General features: G+C 46.5%; 1 protein-coding gene across 1 annotated transcript in view; it reads right to left on the bottom strand.

Annotated features, from left to right (window-relative positions):
* The window catches only part of cdk19 (cyclin dependent kinase 19), a 150,783-nt gene that overhangs the window by 76,983 nt on the left and 53,420 nt on the right, over positions 1 to 20,380 (bottom strand). The window contains exon 5 of the mRNA XM_078400264.1: positions 153 to 210. Coding sequence (XP_078256390.1) covers positions 153 to 210 — 58 coding nt within the window. The remainder of the gene's footprint in view (positions 1 to 152; positions 211 to 20,380) is intronic.

Here is a 20,380-nt window from a genome sequence, read left to right on the forward strand (position 1 = left end):
TGACTTTGTTTAATGTGGGGAGACTGGTGCACATGATTGAAAAGCTTACATTACGTTCATTGACAAGCACTTGCCTAAAACAAAACTCCAAATCCTTCAGACTATACAGCAGAGAAAATAAACAGCACCATGTGTGAAATAATAATAGTTACCTATTTTCACACGCCCCCGCTCTGCTCCTTCGCCCATTACAAGGATATTTGCTGGTTTCTGTAAGGAAATAAATATTAAAAGATTTTTATCCTCCAGTGCCATAATGAGGCCCACCGGAAATTGGAGGAACAGCACCTCATATTTCGCCTGGGCAGCTTGCAGCCCAGCGGTATGAACATCGACTTTTCCAACTTTAGATAGTTCCTCTGTCCATCTATTCCCCTCCCCCTTCTCAGTTCTCCCTCTATCTTCCTGTCTCCACCTATATCCTTTGTCCCGCAAAAAAACCAATTCCTTCTCTCCTGAGATGCTGCCTGACCTGCTGAGTTACTCCAGAATTTTGTGAAATAAAAAGATTTAAAGGCAGTTTAGTCATTCCCAACAAAAACTGAAATATAAATGGTAGCCGGTATAATGTGGGTAACGTCTCGTTTACACCAAGTGCTGGCATGCATCAGAGGTGAGTCTGAGTCAAGTGTCAGTACTTTGAGGGCAAAAGGGAAAATAAAAGGCAGTCACAAAATGCTGGAGTAATCAGCCAGCATCTCTGGAGAGAAGGAATGGGTGACGTTTCGAGTCAAGATCCTTCTTCAGGTCCTTTTGAGGAAAATACAAGTTTTTGCCACTCGAGATCACTCTCATAAACATCCCATCAGATCAGTGAAAGATTAGAATATTCACTTGTACATTGTATTAGTCATAAAAGGGAAGTAGTAAGGAGAGGATGAAACTGCAATGGAGAAATAAGTACAAAGTCCGATTCATCTACACCCCATGTGTAGGAAGGAACTGCAGGTGCTGGCTTACACCAAAAATAGACAAAAAATGCTGGAGCAACTCAGCGGGCCAGGCAGCATATCTGGAGAGAAGGAATAGAGTCCAAGGGTTCCGACCCAAAACATCACCTATTCCTTTTCTCCAGAGATGCTGCCTGACCTGCTGAGTTACTCCAGCGTTTTTTTGTCTATCTTCGGTGTAAACCAGCATCTGCAGTTCCTCCTACACAGATCCCTCGTTACTGCACCCAGCTCTTGCCCTCACCTCTTTCTCCCAGCTATCTCCCCTCCACTCCACTTCTTCAGTTTGAAGAAATGTCCCGACCCGAGACGTCGTCCGTCCATCTCCCTCCACAGAGATGGTTTTAGTGTGCGGGCCTGACCTGACCTCATCCTGACCTGCTGAGTTCCTCCGTTAGTTTCTTTTTTGCTAAAGATTCCAGCACCTGCAATTATTAGCGTCTCCACAGAGAAAATCTATCAACCTTCTGCCTCAAAGTACAACTAAATTCAGTAGAAGTACCCAAGTTATATAACCTTTGGTCCAGCCATGCTGTAAAAGTAACAAAAAAAGAAAATGAATAAAAACAAGACACACATTGACCCACCATCTATCTACCTCACTGGAGACACTTGGGCTAACTTTAATCGGACTTTACTGGACTTTATCTTGCACTAAGTATTATTCCCTTTATCCTGTACCCCGGCGGTACGGGGGCGCAGCGGTAGAGTTGCTGCCTTACAGCGAATGCAGCGCCGGAGACTCAGGTTCGATCCTGACTATGGGTGCTGTCTGTACGGAGTTTGTACGTTCTCCCCGTGACCTGCGTGGGTTTTCTCCGAGATCTTCGGTTTCCTCCCACACTCCAAAGACGTACAGGTATGTAGGTTAATTGGCTGGGCAAATGTAAAAATTGTCCCTAGTGGGTGTAGGATATTGTTAATGTGCGGGGACTAATGCAAAATGGCGGCGCTGCCCTAGCAGCTGCGGCTCACCTGCGGTCCATTTGTCTTTGTGTTTTTGTTGGTTTTTTTTGTCTTAATTGTAGTTGTGATGTCGTGTTTTTGTGTTCGTGTACTATGTGTGTATGTGGGGGGGAGGGGGAACTGTAACATTGTAAATATGTGTCCCTTCCGAACGGAGACCCGACCTTTGTGTTCTGGGCCGTGTCTCAGTTCCTGCTGCGGCCTACCATCGGCCCAACTCCTGGAGCTGGCGGCCTCCAGGGCTCTGGTTCGCAGAGCCCGCGGATCGGACTTACCATCACCGGAGCCGGCCGTCTTCGGAGGCTGCGGGAGCAGCTGCGACTCGCCTTAGGCTCGGGCCGCGTGGATGCCGACATCGGGAGCTCCGGCAGCGGCAGCGTGTTCACCCGCCCCGGATCGCGGGGCTTGGGTCGAGGACATTTCACCGTCCGGCGCGGCCTAAGATATGCCGCGGGATATTTCTCTGCTGCGCGGGGGCTTCAATGTCGGGAGCCACGACCGCCCCGACGTGCAGCAACAGCAGCAGCGTGTTCGCCCGCCCCGGATCGGACTTATCATCGGCGGAGCCGGCCGTCTTCGGAGGCTGCGGGAGCGGCTGCGGGAGCGGCTGCGACTCGCCTTAGGCTCGGCCTGCTGCGGACCGTCCGGCGCGGCCTGCAACCACAACAACCTGACTGCGGGCGAGGACGGCAGGAGAAGGGAAAGACATTGTGGCCTTCCATCACAGTGAGGAGAGGACTGGAGGAGACTCACTGTGATGGATGTTTCTTTGATGGATGTTTCTTTTTTTGTGTGTTTTTGGGGTTGGGTAATTTTAATGCCTATTTAATGCTTTTATTGTTGGACTGTGTTTTGGGGGTTTTTGGGGTTGTGTAATTTGAATGCCTATTTAATGCTTTTATTGTTGGACTGTGGGTGACCGAATTTCGTCCAATATTGGATGACAAATAAAGCTATCTATCTATCTATCTATCTATCTATCGCTGGGCGGCGCGGACCCGGTGGGACGAAAGGCCTGTTTCTGCGCTGTATCTCTAAATCTAAACAAAAAATCTGTACACTATGGACAGTTTGATTGCAATCATATATAGTCTTTCCGCTGACTGGATAGCACGCAACAAAAAGCTTTTCACTGTACCTCGGTACACGTGACAATTCAACTAACTCGTAGGTACTATCGCAACTTTTAAGAAACATATGGGTAGGTACATGGATAGGACAGGTTAGAGGGATGTGGACCAAACGCACGCAGATGAGACTAGTGCAGATGGGGCATGGTGCCCAGCACCTTGATACACGTGACAATAAACTAAACTGAAACTAAAGTGACAACTACATCATTTAAGAATAATAGAGAATTCTCACAGTACTGCAAAAACTGATCTCAGTTGATTTTCCAGGGCAGTGTTAAGCTTTCATATTAGTCGAAAAGAGGGATTTCAGAAATGGAAAAGTTAATGTTTAACATTTTTGGCAACCTATCTTACAATCAAGTGTTCTCATGTTTTAAAGGTCGAGATCCAAAATGATCTGAGAGCAGATTCACCTTTAAATGAGTGCATTCTGTGGCTGCGCACACTGTAAGCCATTATATTGTGTACACGGACAGAAATCAAACACAACTATCTGTCGGAATTGCAAAGCTATGCATGTGATAAATTGCATGCATGACTTCACGTCTCTCAGCAACGCTCCAAATAGCAACACCACTTTGACACCGAGTCCTGCCTCTCAACATAGTGAATCCCTAATATTACACTTTTTGGGCAAACATATATAAAAAACACATTGAATTAGATATACACTTAAGATGTTCCAACGGGTCAAATTTGCCAAAGAGTTGGGAAATAGTGAGCAAATTACTCAAAGTAATGGGAACAGTGTGATTTAAACACAGCGAAGAGGGCCTTCGGAGAGCCGTCGCCCGTGTGTAGGGTTGCCAACTGTCCCGTATTAGCCGGGACATCCTGTATTTTGGGCAAAATGATTTGTCCAGCAGGGGACCGCCCTTGTCCCGTATTAGGCCCGGGAGGCGCTGTAGGCCAGGGCGCTGTAGGCCCGGACACTGTAGGCCCGGACAGTGTAGGTACAGACAATGTAGGTCTGAAGGCCCAGGCACCGCCTAACGGAGGTTGCTTAGCAACCCGCCTCCTGGCCCGAGTGGAGCGGGAGCACGTGGCCGCTGGCTGGGTGAGGTCACGCGGGGCGCGGGACGGTGACGTCACCTTTTGTCCCTTATTTGGGAGTGAGAAAGTTGGCAAACCTACCCGTGTGGGTCCCGGCGGTCGGTCGAGAATGTGCCACCGAGAACAAAGAGGGACCCAGCATGGGGAGAGAGAAGGAAGAGGGACCATCGGGAATATCGGGACTACATTGAATACTTTTGGAACTTTCCGGTGCCGTTTACTCCCACTCTTTGCATACGTGTACTCTATGCATAACAAAAAAAATCACTGTACCAAGGACAAGTTGACAATAAAGTATCAATCACTCAATCAATCAAGAGAGACACAAAATACTGGAGTAACTCAGCGGGATGGGCAGCATCTCTGGAGGGAAGGAATGGGCGAGATTTTGGGTCAAGACCCTTCTTCAAACCCCTTCAATCAATCAAATAGATTAAACGTGCTACAAACTGCAAAGTCACTTCAACGCAACCCTGGCATTAGTAAAGGCAGAATTAAAGAAAGTAATCGCATGTTTGCGATAGTTCACCACCACATTAGGGCAACTGTCACTTTGTGGAACTGCTACAATCCCCTGACCAGATCACACGACGTTACACAGGCTAGACAACATTAGCAGCACGTTACACAAAGGAGCTGAACTGCCCATTCATTCACCCCGTCAGGGAAATGTCCTTTGACCTTCCCATCATCCTCTCCACTTTCTCTGCTACCTACGCTAACTTTAGAGATATAGCGCGGAAACAGGCCCTTCAGCCCACCGGCTACACGCTGACAAGCAATCCCCGCACTCTAACACTATCCCACACACACTTGGGACAATTTACAATTTTACCACTCCAATTAACCTACAAACATGCGCGTCTTTCTAATGTGGAAGGAAACCAGAGCACCCGGGGGAAACCCACGCAGGTCACTGGGAGAGTATACAAACATACAGGCAGCACCCGTAGTCAGGATGGAGCCCGGGCCTCTGGCGCTGTAAGGCAGCAACTCTACCGCTGTGCCACCATGCCGCCCGACAACTTTCAGACAACTTCTTTTCTCTTCCTCAGTTCTGATGAAGGGTCGTGAAAATAATATGTTAACTGCTTCTCTTTCATTGCCAGAGAAGTCTGTGGAGGCCAAATCAATGGGTATTTTTAAGGTGGAGATTAATAGGTTCTTGAATAGTAAGGATGTCAGGGGTTATGGGGAGAATGCAGGAGAATGGGGTTAGAGGGAAAGATAAATCAGCCATGATTGAATGGCAGAGTAGACTTGATGGGCCAAATGTCCAAATTCTGCTCCAAAAACATGAACTTATTATGAACATGATTAGGACATCAGGTGATAAGGTCATAAGTGTTAGTAGAATTAGGCCATTCAGCCCATCAAGTCTACTCCGCCATTCAATCATGGCTGATCTATCTCTCCCTCTTAACCCCATTCTCCTGCCTTCTCCCCAAAACCTCTGACACCCGTACTAATCAATAATCTATCTCCCTTAAAAATATCTACTGACGGCCTCCACAGCCTTCTGTGGCAAAGAATTCCACAGATTCACCACCCTGTGACTAAAGAAATTTCTCCTCATCTCCATCCTAAAAAAAGTCCTTTAATTCTGAGGCTGTAACCTCTCACCCTAGCCTCTCCCACTAGTGGAAACATCCTCTCCACATCCACTCTATCCACATCCACTCTATCCAGGCATTTCACTATTCTGTTGGTTTCAATGAGGTCCCCCCTCATTCTTCTAAACCCCAGCGAGTACAGGCCCAGTGCCGACAAACGCTCAGCATAGGTTAACCCACTCATTCCTGGGATCATTCTTGTAAACTTCCTCTGGACCCTCTCCAGAGGCAGCATATCTTTCCTCAGATATGGTGCCCAAAATTGCTCCCAATATTCCAAATGCGGTCTGACCAGCACCTAATAGAGCCTCAGCATTAAAATCATTTCAAAAATGATTAGGGGAACTCTATCCTTGCTCTCTGTGGGGGAGGAGGAGTGAGAGAAGAACTACAGTAGACACAGTAGATTTGTAGACACAGGTGAAGGCTTCAAACCGATGACCATTTATTACTTTGATAAATGCTCTGGTTTCCTCCCACACTCCAAAGACGTAGTGGTTTGACGGTTAATTTGGTTACATTTGTGTTTGTCCATTGTGTGTATGTAGGATAGTGTACGGCGATCGCTGGTCGGCACGGACTCGGTGGGCCGAAGGGCCTGTTTCTGCGCTGCATCTTGAAACTAAACTACCACGAAGATAGATACAAACGGCTGGGGTACTCAGCGGGACTCTGGAGAGAAGGAATGGGTGACATTTTGGGTTGAGACCCTTCTTCGTGTCTTGCAGGAAAGTAACCTTTGTGGGTCTTATTACAAAAAAAAATCGATCACATGAAAATGAATCAAATGATAATACGGCCTCAGTTAGAGCTGGTCTTGTCATGGCCTTGTGACTGGTGAAGTTGTAGCCTTCAGAGAATTTGTTCCACGACTAATGGACAGATTTTCTTGTGATTATTAAACAAGCTTCCCTTTCTGCTCTACACCAAAGAAAATTAGATAAGTATCCTCCTTACAAACTAAAACACGAGAATTTATATGCAAACTATAAAAATAGATATGTCTGTTCATTGTGCAGGGTGTAGACATCATTCTATTTTTTAATTACATTTCATTTTCCACATAAATTTATTACACCATTTCTTCAAAGATCCTAATAAAAATAATTTTACTGTAATTTTAAGTAAATTTCCCCATTTATATAATTTTGGCAATTTTTGCTTTCTTTTATACATGCTTAATTGAATAAGTTATTTGCAAACAAGTATTTATAATATTTGAAGAACTTGAATACTTGTATACTGAAGAAGGGTCTTGACCCGAAACGTCACCTATTCCTTTTCTCCAAAGATTCTGTCTGACCCATTGAGGTACTCCAGCATTTTGTGTCTATCTTTCTAAAATATAATATGTATGCACTCAAAAAAGAAGTTTGATCTTATACATAATGAAGTTTAATGACTGCAAAGTGCTGGTGGAATTCAGGGATCAGGCAGCATCTGTGGAGGGGAAAAAATGTGTAGGAAGGAACTGCAGATGCTGATTTAAACCGAAGATAGACACAAAAAGCTGGAGTAACTCAGCGGGACAGGTAACATCTCTGGAGAGAAGGACTAGGTAATGTTTCGGGTCAAGACCCTTCTTCAGAATGGACAGGCAACTTTTCATGAGTTTTTCTTCAGACACATTGAAAAAGAATCCATTCCCTCCACAGATGCTGCCTGACCTACAGAGTTCCTCCAGCATTTTGTACTTTGCTCAAGATTTCAGCATCTGCAGTTCCTTGTGTCTCCATTTTAATGGCCTGCTTGCTTGTTCCCCTCTCTGGTCCACTAAATACAACAATTGACTGCATTTTCACCAAGATACAAGATTTTATTCTATGACCAGCATAATGCCCTGATAAGTTTGATAAGATAACATTGCAGCAAATTTTGGAAGAGTTGACTTTGTCAAGTTTGTAACAGAGTTGTTGAAATTTAATATGCGAAATAATGTAAACATCAGAACAAAAACTGTATAACTTTTTGCATTTGAAGGCCAATTTAATGTTGCTCTTGATTTTCTGTAAATCAAAGTAAGAGAAACATTTCTCTTCCTGCAGTCTCCGAATATCCAAAATGGCAACACAAAAAACTGCAGACTTTGAAACCTTGAATTAAACGCAAAGTGTTGGAGGAACTCAGCGGGTTAGACAGCATCTGGGTGGGAATAGACAGATGACATTTTAGGTTGGGTCTCTTCTTCAGACTCATCTGAAGGAACATCATCTGCCCATTCTCTCTCTGATGCTGCCAGACCCGCTGAGTTCCGCCAGCACCTTTTGTCTTTTTGCACTATTATTGTTTGCTTGTTTTTATGTGTATCTCATACAGTGTTCAATGGGGTTGAGGTCAGGACTGCTGGCAGGCCATTCCATCCTCTCCACTCCCAAATTCTGGAGGTAGTCTCTGAGAAACCCTGCTCTGTGGAGGCGAGCATTGTCATCTTGGAGGATAGAGTTCGGTCCCAGACTGTGGAGATATGGGATTGCCACTGGTTGCAGAATCTCATCTCAATATCTCTCTGCATTGAGATTGCCTCCAATGATGACAAGCCTCGTTTTTCCAGTGAGGGAGATGCCGCTCCACACCATCACACTGCCTCCACCAAAAGATGTTACTCTATCAGTGCAGCAATCAGCATAGCATTCTCCGCGTCTTCTCCACACTTTGACCCTATGATCCAACTGCCGTAGGCAGAATCTGGACTCATCGCTGAACATAACGTTCCTCCACATGTTCAGGTTCCAGTGCACGTGTTGCCGACACCAGCGCAAACGGGCCTGACGGTGAAGGGCAGTCATGGCAGGCCTCCTGGCAGCCCTATGAGACCGGAGATCGGCTGCGTGCAGTCTGTTCCGAATTGTCTGGGCAGAGAGCCATCGGCCATATCGTCCTGCAAACCTTGACTTCAAATCTGTAGAAGACAGCCTACGGTTCCTAAGTGCTGACAGGGTGAGGAAACGGTCTTCTTCGGGTGTCGTCTTCTTGGGACGCCCACTTCGCGGCCTGTCTCTGACATCCCCCGTTATATGGAACTTGGCCTTCACTTTGGAGATGGTACTAGGGCTCACTCCAAATAATGCCGCAACTTGGTTTTGCGGAACACCAGCTTGAAGTTGCCCTATCGCACGGGCCCTATCCAGATCAGTCAAACGTGGCATGCCGATTCTTGGAGCAGACACCTACTGACCACTGTAGCAGGGCCCATGCTCACAGATGCTGCCAATCAGGTGCCAATCAGGCACCTGATTGTCAGCACCTGGGGGTATCAGAAGCTCAAAACAAGAGTCAATAGCAACAGCAGAATAAGCTGTTTGGCATTGGCAGAGAAGATTTGGCAAATTTTTCATGGGCGCAACCCATATACTCAGCTCTGCTGCTCATCCCACAAATGCATGTTCCTTACAAATGTGGCACCATTTAAAAGGGAAATAAACAGGTTTTCAAACGGTATAAGATTTATTGCCAAGAAGCATTGTTACAACAAAGAAATAATCTACCAAACACAAATTTCTTTACTTTTTGTGCTATGTTTATATATATATATATATATATATATATATATATATATATGTTTATATATATATATACATAATGTTTGGGACAAAGACCCATCATTTATTTATTTTTGTTTGTACACCACAATTTGAGATTTGTAATAGAAAAAAAATCACATGTGGTTAAAGTGCACTTTGTCAGTGCCAATGGATGGGCAATTGTTGTTTAGTTTAGTTTAGAGATACAGCATGGAAAGAGGCCCTTCGGCCCACTGTGCCGACCAGTGATCCCCTCACACTAACCCTATCCTACACACACTAGGGACATTTTTTTTGCATTTACACCAAGCCAATTAACCTACAAACTTGTACGTCTTTGGAGCGTGGGAGGAAACTGAAGATCTCGGAGAAAAAGCCATGCCGGTCACGGGGAGAACGCAGAAACTGCGTACAGACAGCACCCGTTGTCAGGATGGAACCCGGGTCTCCGGCGCTGTGAGGCAGTAACTCTACCACTGCGCAACTGCGCTGCTCCCCTGCGCCACTGTGACGCCCCCTTTGCATCCACTGCATCGCTGCCTGCTGGTAACCACCTCCTGAAGCCGAGCTTCGTGCGTGTGTGGCAGTGACGTCAGCAAAGGCCGGGGCTCAAGCAGCACCCATTGTCCACACATCCTGCCCTCTGCTTGTCCCTGACATACAGTGCCCTCCATAATGTTTGGGACAAGCAATGTTTGGAAAAATCACATGTGGTTAAAGTGCACATTGTCAGATTTTAATAAAGGCCACTTTTATATATTTTGGTTTCACGGTGTACAAATTACAGCAGTGTTTATGCATAGTCCTCCCATTTCAGGGCACCATAATGTTTGGGACACAGCAATGTCATGGAAATGAAAGTAGTCATGTTTAGTATTTTGTTGCATATCCTTTGCATTCAATGACTGCTTGAAGTCTGCGATTCATGGACATCACCAGTTGCTGGGTGTCTTCTCTGGTGATGCTCTGCCAGGCCTGTATTGCAGCCATCTTTAGCTTAAGCTTGTTTTGGGGGCTAGTCCCCTTCAATTTTCTCTTCAGCATATAAAAGGCATGCTCAGTTGGGTTCAGATCAGGTGATTGACTTGGCCACTCAAGAATTGACCATTTTTTAGCTTTGAAAAACTCCTTTGTTGCTTTAGCAGTATGTTTGGGATCATTGTCTTGCTGTACAACAAACTGCCAGCCAATGAGTTTTGAGGCATTTTGAGGTGGTATGCTTTGGATCTTGGGCAGTTCCTCCTCTCCTCCATACTTTGCCCTTGCCATCACTCTGATATAAATTAATCTTCGTCTCATCTGTCCACAAGACCTTCTTTTAAGTACTTCTTGGCAAACATTTCTGAATCTCCAAGCCATCAAAGTTCAAGTATGGCAAAGTAGCAAGCAAGAATAAATAATCCATTTTGATTTGGATTGAATTGCAGACTCGTTTACCAGTCTCATGGGCCTCGTATACACCACAGGGCATGGGCTGGATTTTCTGAAGGATTGCCCCACTGATAATCATATCATATCATCATATCATATATATACAGCCGGAAACAGGCCTTTTCGGCCCACCAAGTCCGTGCCGCCCAGCGATCCCCGTACATTAACACTATCCTACACCCACTAGGGACAATTTTTACATTTACCCAGCCAATTAACCTACAAACCTGTACGTATTCCTGATCTGATGATAAAACATAGCTTTCTCTTTGAGGAGAAATCTCTCACCAGTCTGCACGCTAAACAGAGCCAGAAGGTTTGTTTTCTCCTACTGACATTCTGAAGATTAAATAGAAATAGAAATAGAATGCAAAAGGATTTCACTGTGCTTGTAAGTCATAAGATCATGTGATAGGAGTAGAATTAGGCCATCTACTCTGCCATACAATCACAGGTGATCTATCTCTCCCTTCTAACCCCATTCTCCTGCCTTCTCCCCATAACCCCTGACACCCGTATTAATCAACAATCTATTTATCTCTGCCCTAAAAATATCTATTGACTTGGCCTCCACAGCCGTCTGTGACAATGAATTCCACAGATTCACCATGTGTGCTGTGCATACGTGACAATATAGAACTATTGAACCAGTGGCCTGCAGCATTCTATTGTACACTCTCTCTACTATGTCTCACTCCTTTGTGAAACATTACTTCAAAGTAATAAGTTCAAAATGTTAGTGTAGGAAGGAGCTGCAGATGCTGGTTTAAACTAAAGACAGACACAAAAACTGGAGAACTCAGTGGGTCAGGCAGCATCTCTGGAGAAAACCGATAGGCGACGTTTCAGTTTGAGACCCTTCTTCAGATTGAGAGTCAGAGGAAAGGGAAACGAGAGATATAGACGGTGATGTAGAGAGGTATAGAACACATGAATGAAAGAAAAGCAAAAAAGATGATAAAGGAAACAGGCCACTGTTAGCTGTGGGGTAGGTGTGAACGAGTTACAGACAATGGAACAGCCACAAGACGACTTTGAAGCTGGTACAAGGACTTGTGTGGGGGAGGATGGAGAGAGGGAAGCACGGATTACTTGAAGTTAGAGAAACCAAAATCACACCGCTGGGTTGTACGAGGTACAGTTCCTCCAGTTTGCATTTGGCAAACTCTGACAGTGGAGCAGGCCCAAGACAGTAAGGTCAGTGTGGGAATGGGAAGGGTTATTTGTGTTGGAGAGTACTACAGCTTCCAATGAAGAGATGCTTAGCAAAACTGATCCATGTAATGTTTATAACATGAATGAGTGGTTGAATAGCAGCAAGAATAAGGGTGGAAGCAAAATGCCTTCCAGGGGTAGAAGAAAATAGTCCAGCAACAATGTTAATAGTTTAAAGCGTAAATGGCTTGGCCATGCCCTCTTCTCACTGCTACTTTTGACATGAAGTTCCACACCACCAGGGTTCAGGAACGGCTACTTTCCTCCAACTGTTAAGTGTCTTGAACCAACTTGTACAACTAGGTTGCCGATCGTTTCGCTGAACACCTCCGCTCAGTCCGTCTCAACCAACCCGATCGCCCGGTGGCTCAGCATTTCAACTCCCCCTCCCATTCCCAATCTGACCTTTCTGTCCTGGGCCTCCTCCATTGTCAGAGTGAGGCCCAGCGCAAATTGGAGGAACAGCACTTCATATTTCGCTTGGGTAGTTTACACCCCAGCGGTATGAACATTGACTTCTCTAACTTACGATAGTCCCTGCTTTCCCTCTCTATCCATCCCCTCCCCCTTCCCAGTTCTCCTACTAGTCTTCCTGTCTCCGACTACATTCTGTCTCTGTCCAGCCCCCTTCCCTGACATCAGTCTGAAGAAGGGTCTCAACCTGAAACGTCACCCATTCCTTCTCTCCAGAGATGCTGCCTGACCCGCTGAGTTACTCCAGCATTTTGTGTCTACCTTCTTTTGGATTTAGTTTAGTTTCGTTTAGTTTAGAGATATAGAACGGAAACAGGGTCTTGGGCCACGCCAACCAGCAATCCCCGCACATTAACACTATCCTACAGGCACTGGGGAGAATTTACAATTATACCAAGCCAATTAACCTACAAACCTGTACGCCTTTGAAGTGTGTGTGGAAACCGAAGATCTTGGAGAAAGCCCATGCAGTCACGGGGAGAACGTACAAACTCCATCCAGACAACGCCCTCAGTCGGGTTGCAACCCATATCTGTGGCGCCGTAAGACAGCAACTCTACTGCTGCGCCACCGTGCAAAACAATACATTCATGTTTCAACAGGAAAGAAACCTACTTTGAAGTTCTATAATTTATGATTCTGTATGATTTGTTTGTCTCATTCAGCTGAATTCAATGGTGTATACACCCAGATGCCAGCACACAGGAACAATAACAGTACACTGTGGACACTGGCGATATGAAAATACAGGAAATGTTCAGCATTACACACAAAAAAAGCGGCTGGCTTTTAATTCTCTTCTCTCCGTGAAACAGTTCACGGGGGGCCTTTGTTGGGAGACCTTGGAAATTCCTTGTCACAATTCTTCAAAAAGGTTGAGCAGTTGATTAGCGGCTTCACCCAAAGATGAAAAATATGGTGCCGTTTGGGACATTCGATTCCTAACCTCAGCAGAACTTACTTTTGCATTACATTGAATTTTCCGGAACTGGTGGTCCGGCACCTCCGTTAATCCGGACAAATTTACGAGAGCACACTGAACCCCCCCCCCCCCGGAAGTCCCCCCATAAATGTGGCGCCTGGGCCGGGCGAGGCGGCCGATCTCAAACTCATCAGGACTTCTGTGGCCGATCGACGAGTGGAATCTGCCCCCTGCGGCCGGGACTCTGGATCTCCGGCCCCGCCGGAGCCGGCAGATCCGTTCCCACAGCCGACTCCCGAGGCCAACTTTGCAGGCCGGTATCTCGGCCCCTCAGCGGAATGTTCCGGTACCGTCAGACTCCTCTCAGAGGCCGTGACCTGTGTTAGTCCGGCAATGCGGATAATCTGGCAAGGCTCTGGAACGAAGGGTGTCATTGGACCTGTACTACCACCCCCCCCCCCCCCCCCCCACCCCAAAATTAGTCACTAGTATGATTTTCAATCTCATCAGTGAGGGCATCAGAAATAGGAGGACCAGGCCATCCAGCTCCAAGTGCCTGCTCCAACAAATAACATGATAAAGACTGGTAGACAAAGAGCGATCCAACCAAGACCCCAGCAGTGGAACAGGCAGAGGGAGGGTGACAGCTGACTTTAGTGGAGCGTCACAACGGCTGGGAAGGTGGATGAAGGCTGCAGCAGAAAAGGGTCCCCGATCGTCTTGGACTCCATGCCACTGGATCCTGTCCCAAATCTGTCAAGGACCGTGTATGTACCAGTCTCCCCACGTTAAACAAAGTCACGCACAGGTGTGCTCCATAAAGGAAGACAGCCATACTCGCTTCGAGTGACAGCCGATGATGATGAATCACAGTGATGGAATAACAGCGTGTCAGGCAGCATCTCTGGAGAAAAAGGATGGGTGACATATCGGGTCCCAACCCAAAACGTCATAAATCCCTTTTCTCCAGAGATGTTGCCTAACCCGCTGAGTCACTCCAGCACTTTGTATCTATCTTCGATTAAACCAGGACCTGCAATTTGTCGTTTGTACATGGAACACATCTTATTATCTGAGGCCAAGATAATAAAGGCAGGGAAACATGCTGGACAGATTCAGGCCACCGTAAAGTACTATTTTCAGTTCACAGTGCAGGAAGGATGTATAATATTAGAAAGGATTTGGGGGATATGATGAGGATTTTGCGAAGGGCGGAGCGATGTATTAAGGCGGTTACTCTGGGTGGTTTTCTCTGCGAACGGGGAGGGTAAGGGAAGGTTTGATCAGCGTAAAAATATGATGAAACATTTGGAGAGGGCAGGTAGAAATGACCTGCCTTCTCCAGCAGAGTGGTTAATAATTCAAGAGGGTTAGATAATTAGATAATGCTGAGGCTAACAAGCAGGGAGCGGGGAACGATTGTTGACCATTTACAATTCCCGGAATGGTTGAAGCAGAAGCCTGTAGCATTGTTGTTCATTTATCAAGGACTGGACTGAGCACGTGCTCACACCAATCCTGCAAGGCATAGACTGAGAGCTGCAAAGTGGGATTCATCTCATTAACTATTTATTTGGGCCTGTACACAACAATTCGTTGAATATTCCTCCTTTTGAATTGCAAATTTTAAAATAAATTCTATGACAGCAGAGTCAATTTGCATTGTGCAGCCGCTTGGATTGTTTCCAAGATGAGTTCAGCTGATTTACAAGAATGATCCCAGGAATGAGTGGGTTAATGAGTGGAATTCACTGCCTCAGAAGGCAGTGGAGGCCAATTCTCTGAATGCATTCAAGAGAGAGCTAGATAGAGCTCTTATGGATAGCAGAGTCATGGGGTATGGGGAGAAGGCAGGAACGGGGTACTGATTGAGAATGATCAGCCATGATTACATTGAATGGCGATGCTGGCTCGAAGGGCCGAATGGCCTCCTCCTGCACCTATTGTCTATTGTCTATTAACATATGATGAGCGTTTGACGGCACTGGGCCTGTACTCGCTCGAGTTTGGAAGAATGAGGGGGGATCCTCACTGAAACATACTGAATAGTGAAAGGCTTGGATAGAGTGGATGTTTCAGGTGAGCTTTTCCACATATGTGTGTGCCAGCCGGCAATCTCACCAATGATCCAATAGTGTTTTATTTGTCACATATGCACAGTGAGATTCTACTTGCATATATTACACATGTGGGCGCCACCATGTCTTGGCACCATTTCAAACGTCCAAAGTCCGCTCGGCCCGCGCGCTCGATGTACTGGAGCCGGTCCCGTGAATCGACGTCGCTCTCTTCTCCTCGCCCGGCCATCTTTGTGTCCTGGGGGTGCCTCCTGCAGCCGACCTTGAAGGCATTACCCCGGTTCACCCTCATTTCAGTGGATGGAAAATTAGGTGATCAAGTATAGAATTAGAAACCACTGGCCTTCATGTTCACAGTAGACTGGATTCTGTTCATACCATTGATCGTAACACACCACGGATGCCATTCAGTCAATCTGCTTCTGATAGCCTTCTAAAATAGCATTGTCCATAGGTGCCAGGGAGGCCCTATATGAATAAAACCATGTATTCACGGAAGAAGTTGCCAGGGAGGTATCTGCAGAACTGTGTCATTTCTTCAGAACTACTCTCTATATTTTTAAATAGACAATAGACAATAGGTGCAGGAGGAGGCCATTCGGCCCTTCGAGCCAGCACCGCCATTCAATGAGGGAGGGAAAGAAAGAGTAGTTCTCCGACTGGTTCTACTGTTCTGATTAACTATTACTGATTGTATGGCGTGTTGTCACCTTCCCCTCAGTTAACAATGAACCATTCTACATCTCCTTATCATCACCCGCTTTGATCTGTCGTTTTCACACCTTACCCTTCTCTCTCTAGACTCCCTCTCCCTGACTTCTCTAACTTTAGATAGCTCCTCTGTCCCTCACCTCCCCTCCCCCTTCCCAGTTCTCCCACTGTCTTCCTGTCTCCAATGATATCCTTTCTTTGTCCCGCCCCCCCCCCCGACATCAGTCTGCAGAAGGGTCTCGACCCAAAACGTCACCTATTCCTTCTCTCCAGAGATGCTGCCTGTCTCGCTGAGTTACTCCAGCATTTTGTGTCTATCTTCGGTGTAAACCAAGATCTGCAGTTCCTTCCTACACATTTTATAAAATTACCTTTAGAATTATCGGGAATAAAAATACCCCAAATCACAACCACATTTGAGAAAAGGCTGTTGTTATTATGGACCTTTTCCAAAAAGATAACAGCCATGCTGTTGATATGATCTTTCCTGAGCTCACAGTTGTTTTTAATCTTGAACTTCGTTGAAATATTAGTTAATTTAGAGACAGCATTGAAATAGGCCCTTCAGCCCACCGAGGCCACAATGACCATTGTGTAGGAAATTAACTGCAGATGCTGGTACATATCAAAGGTATCACAAAATGCTGGAGTAACTCAGCAGGTCAGGCAGCATCTCTGGAGAGAAGGAATACGCAACGTTTCCAGTCGGAACTCTTCCTCAGATGTAACCAGTATGAAAAAGGGTCGCGACTTGAAACACCGCCCATCCATGTTCCCCAGAGATGCTACCTGACCCATCGAAGGTATCACAAAATGCTGGAGTAACTCAGCGGGTCAGGCAGCATCTCTGGAGAGAAGGAATAGGTGACGTTTTGGGTCGAGACCCTTCTGCAGACTGATGTCGGGGGGGGGGGGCGGGACAAAGAAAGGATATCATTGGAGACAGGAAGACAGTGGGAGAACTGGGAAGGGGGAGGGGAGGAGAGGGACAGAGGAGCTATCTAAAGTTAGAGAAGTCAATGTTCATACCACTGGGCTTAAGCTGCCCAAATGAAATATGAGGTGCTGTTCCTCCAATTTGCGGTGGGTGTGCCAGCCGGCAATCTCACCAATGATCCAATAGTGTTTTATTTGTCACATATGCACTGGAGGAGGCCCATGACAGAAAGGTCAGACTGGGAGTGGGAGGGGGAGTTGAAGTGCTGAGCCACCAGGAGATCAGGTTGGTTAAGGCGGACTGAACGAAGGTGTTGGGCGAAACGATCGCCGAGCCTGCGTTTGGTCTCGCCGATGTAGAGAAGTTGACACCTGGAACAGCGGATACAATAGATGAGGTTGGAGGAGGTGCAGGTGAACCTCTGACTCACCTGGAAAGACTGTTTAGGTCCTTGGATGGAGTCGACAGGGGAGGTAAAGGGACAGGTGTTGCATCTCCTGCGGTTGCAGGGGAAAGTGCCCGGGGATGGGGTGATTTGGGTAGGAAGGGACGAGTGGACCAGGGAGTTACGGACTCTGCGGAAAGCAGAAAGGGGTGGAGATGGGAAGATGTGGCCAGTGGTGGGATCCCTTTGGAGGTGACGGACATATTGGAGGATAATTTGTTGTATACGCTGGCTGATGGGGTGGAAGGTGAGGATAAGGGGGACTCTATCTTTTTTACGAATGGGGAGAGGGGGAGCAAGAGCGGTGCTGCGGGATGTAGAGGAGGCCCTAGTGAGAGGCTCATCTATAATGGAAGCGGGGAAGCCCCGTTTTCTAAAGAATGAGGACATCTCTGATGCCCTAGTGTGAAACACCTCATCCCGGGCGCAGATGCGGCATAGACGGAGGAATTGGGAGTAGGGGATAGACTTTTTGGAGGAGACAGGGTGGGAAGAAGTAGTCAAGATAGTTGTGGGAGTCAGTGGGCTTGTAGTAGATGTCGGTCATTAGTCTCCTGTGATAGACAATAGACAATGGGTGCAGGAGTAGGCCATTCAGCCCTTTGAGCCAGCACCACCATTCAATGTGATCATGGCTGATCTTTCTCAATCAGTACCCCGTTCCTGCCTTCTCCCATACCCCCTGACTCCGCTATCCTTAAGAGCTCTATCTAGCTCTCTCTTGAAAGCATTCAGAGAATTGACCTCCACTGCCTTCTGAGGCAGAGAATTCCACAGATTTACAACTCTCTGACTGAAAAAGTTGATGGAGATGGTGGTGAGATCCAGAAACGGTAGGGAGATGTCGGAGATGGTCCAAGTATATTTAAGAGCAGGATGGAAATTAGGGGTAAAATGTATGAAGTCAGTGAGTTCTGCATGGGTACAAGAGGTAGCACCAATGCAGTCCTCAATGTAGCGGAGGTAGAGTTTGGGGATGGGGCCGGTGTACGTCTGGAACAGAGATTGTTCGACGTACCCGACAAAGAGGCAGGGATAGCTAGGGCCCATGCGAGTGCCCATAGCTACGCCTCTGGTTTGGAGGAAGTGGGAGGAGTCGAAGGAGAAGTTGTTGGGATTAAGAACCAGCTCTGCTAGGCGGAGGAGAGTGTTAGTAGATGGAGATTGGCTGGTTTTATGGTCGAGGAAGAAACGGAGGGCTTCGAGACCATCCTTGTGGGGGATGCAGCATTGATCACCCATTCTATGTTACCCAATTTGTCATCCATTCCCTACACATTAGTGGCTTTTTTTCCCACAAAGGCCAATTAACCCACATATCCAAAGCTACAATCTGGGAAGTGGGAAGAAACTTGACCATCCGGAAGAAACTCATACGGTCACAGGGAGGATGTGCAAAATCCATCCGAGTTCAGGACCAAACCCAGATTTAGTTTCGTTTAAAGATACAGCTCGGAAACAGGCCCTTCTGCCCACCGGGTCCGCACCGACCAGCGATCCCCGCACTCTAACACTATCCTACACACACTAGGGACAATTTACAATTATACAATGCCAAATAATCTACAGACCTGCACGTCTTTGGAGTGTGGGAGGAAACCGGAGATCCCAGTGAAAACCCGCACGGTCACAGGGAGAACGTACAAACTCCGTACAGACAGCAACCTGTAGTCAGGATGGAAGCCGAGTCTCCCGCTGCGCCACCGTGCCACCGGCCTCTGGCGCTGTGAGGCAGCAGCTCCACTCGCTGCACCACTGTGCTGCCCTTTTTGTCATGTATTTTAATATATTTTCTTTTCAAAGCTTCTTTTAATGCCACAGTTTAAACTAAAAAGATACTAAACCTTATGACAACCTGTCTGAATAAAAGTTGCTGGCCGAGCAGCGCATACCAACGTCAAGGCTATAATGCTGAGTTACGTCATGTTGTGACTACACCCCTTACAATGACCTTTTAAAGCTGCCAGCCCGATCACGAAGTACCAAGACACTACAATAATATACTATTTCCACCAGTCACCCGAGAACATCTCTATTGTTATAAGCAGATCCAAGGTCATACATTCACAAACAGCAAATGAAGGGCTTTTCTGAAGGGTATAGATTTCTTTTTCAACGTTATAATACATCCTGTCAGACCTGCTGTTCCATGGCAAAAATAATCATTGAAAAATATCATGAATCTATTTTTCCTTTCAGACTTTAGAATCAGGCCGAGTCCACTCCGACCTGCGATAACCCTATACACTTACACTATCCTAAACAGGATAATTTACTATTTTACTGAAGCCAATTAACTACAAACCTGTACGTCATTGGTGTGTGGGAGGAAACCGGAGATCACGGTGAAAACCCACGCGGTCACGGGGAGAAGGTGCAAACTCCGTACAGGCAACGCCCGTATTCATGATGGAACCCGGGTCTTTGGCGGTGTGAGGCAGCAACTCTACCGCTGTGTTACTGTGCCAAGCACCCTATTGATTTTCACACTTTTGTCAAGTACAATTCAAGGACCACATTAAATTAAATTAAACAAACACTGCTGAAATATTATGGAATAAAATACATGTGGCCACACAACACTTCCTGACCACTCGTTATAGACAATAGACAATAGACAATAGGTGCAGGAGGAGGCCATTCGGCCCTTCGAGCCAGCACCGCCATTCAATGTGATCATGGCTGATCATTCTCAATCAGTACCCCGTTCCTGCCTTCTCCCCATACCCCCTGACTCCGCTATCCTTAAGAGCTCTATCTAGCTCTCCCTTGAATGCATTCAGAGAATTGGCCTCCACTGCCTTCTGAGGCAGAGAATTCCACAGATTCACAACTCTCTGACTGAAAAAGTTTTTCCTCATCTCAGTTCTAAATGGCCTACCCCTTATTCTTAAACTGTGGCCCCTCGTTAATGGATAAAATTCACAGCAA

The sequence above is a fragment of the Rhinoraja longicauda genome, chromosome 5 (genome assembly GCF_053455715.1).
Source record: "Rhinoraja longicauda isolate Sanriku21f chromosome 5, sRhiLon1.1, whole genome shotgun sequence".
NCBI classification, from domain to species: Eukaryota; Metazoa; Chordata; class Chondrichthyes; order Rajiformes; family Arhynchobatidae; genus Rhinoraja; species Rhinoraja longicauda.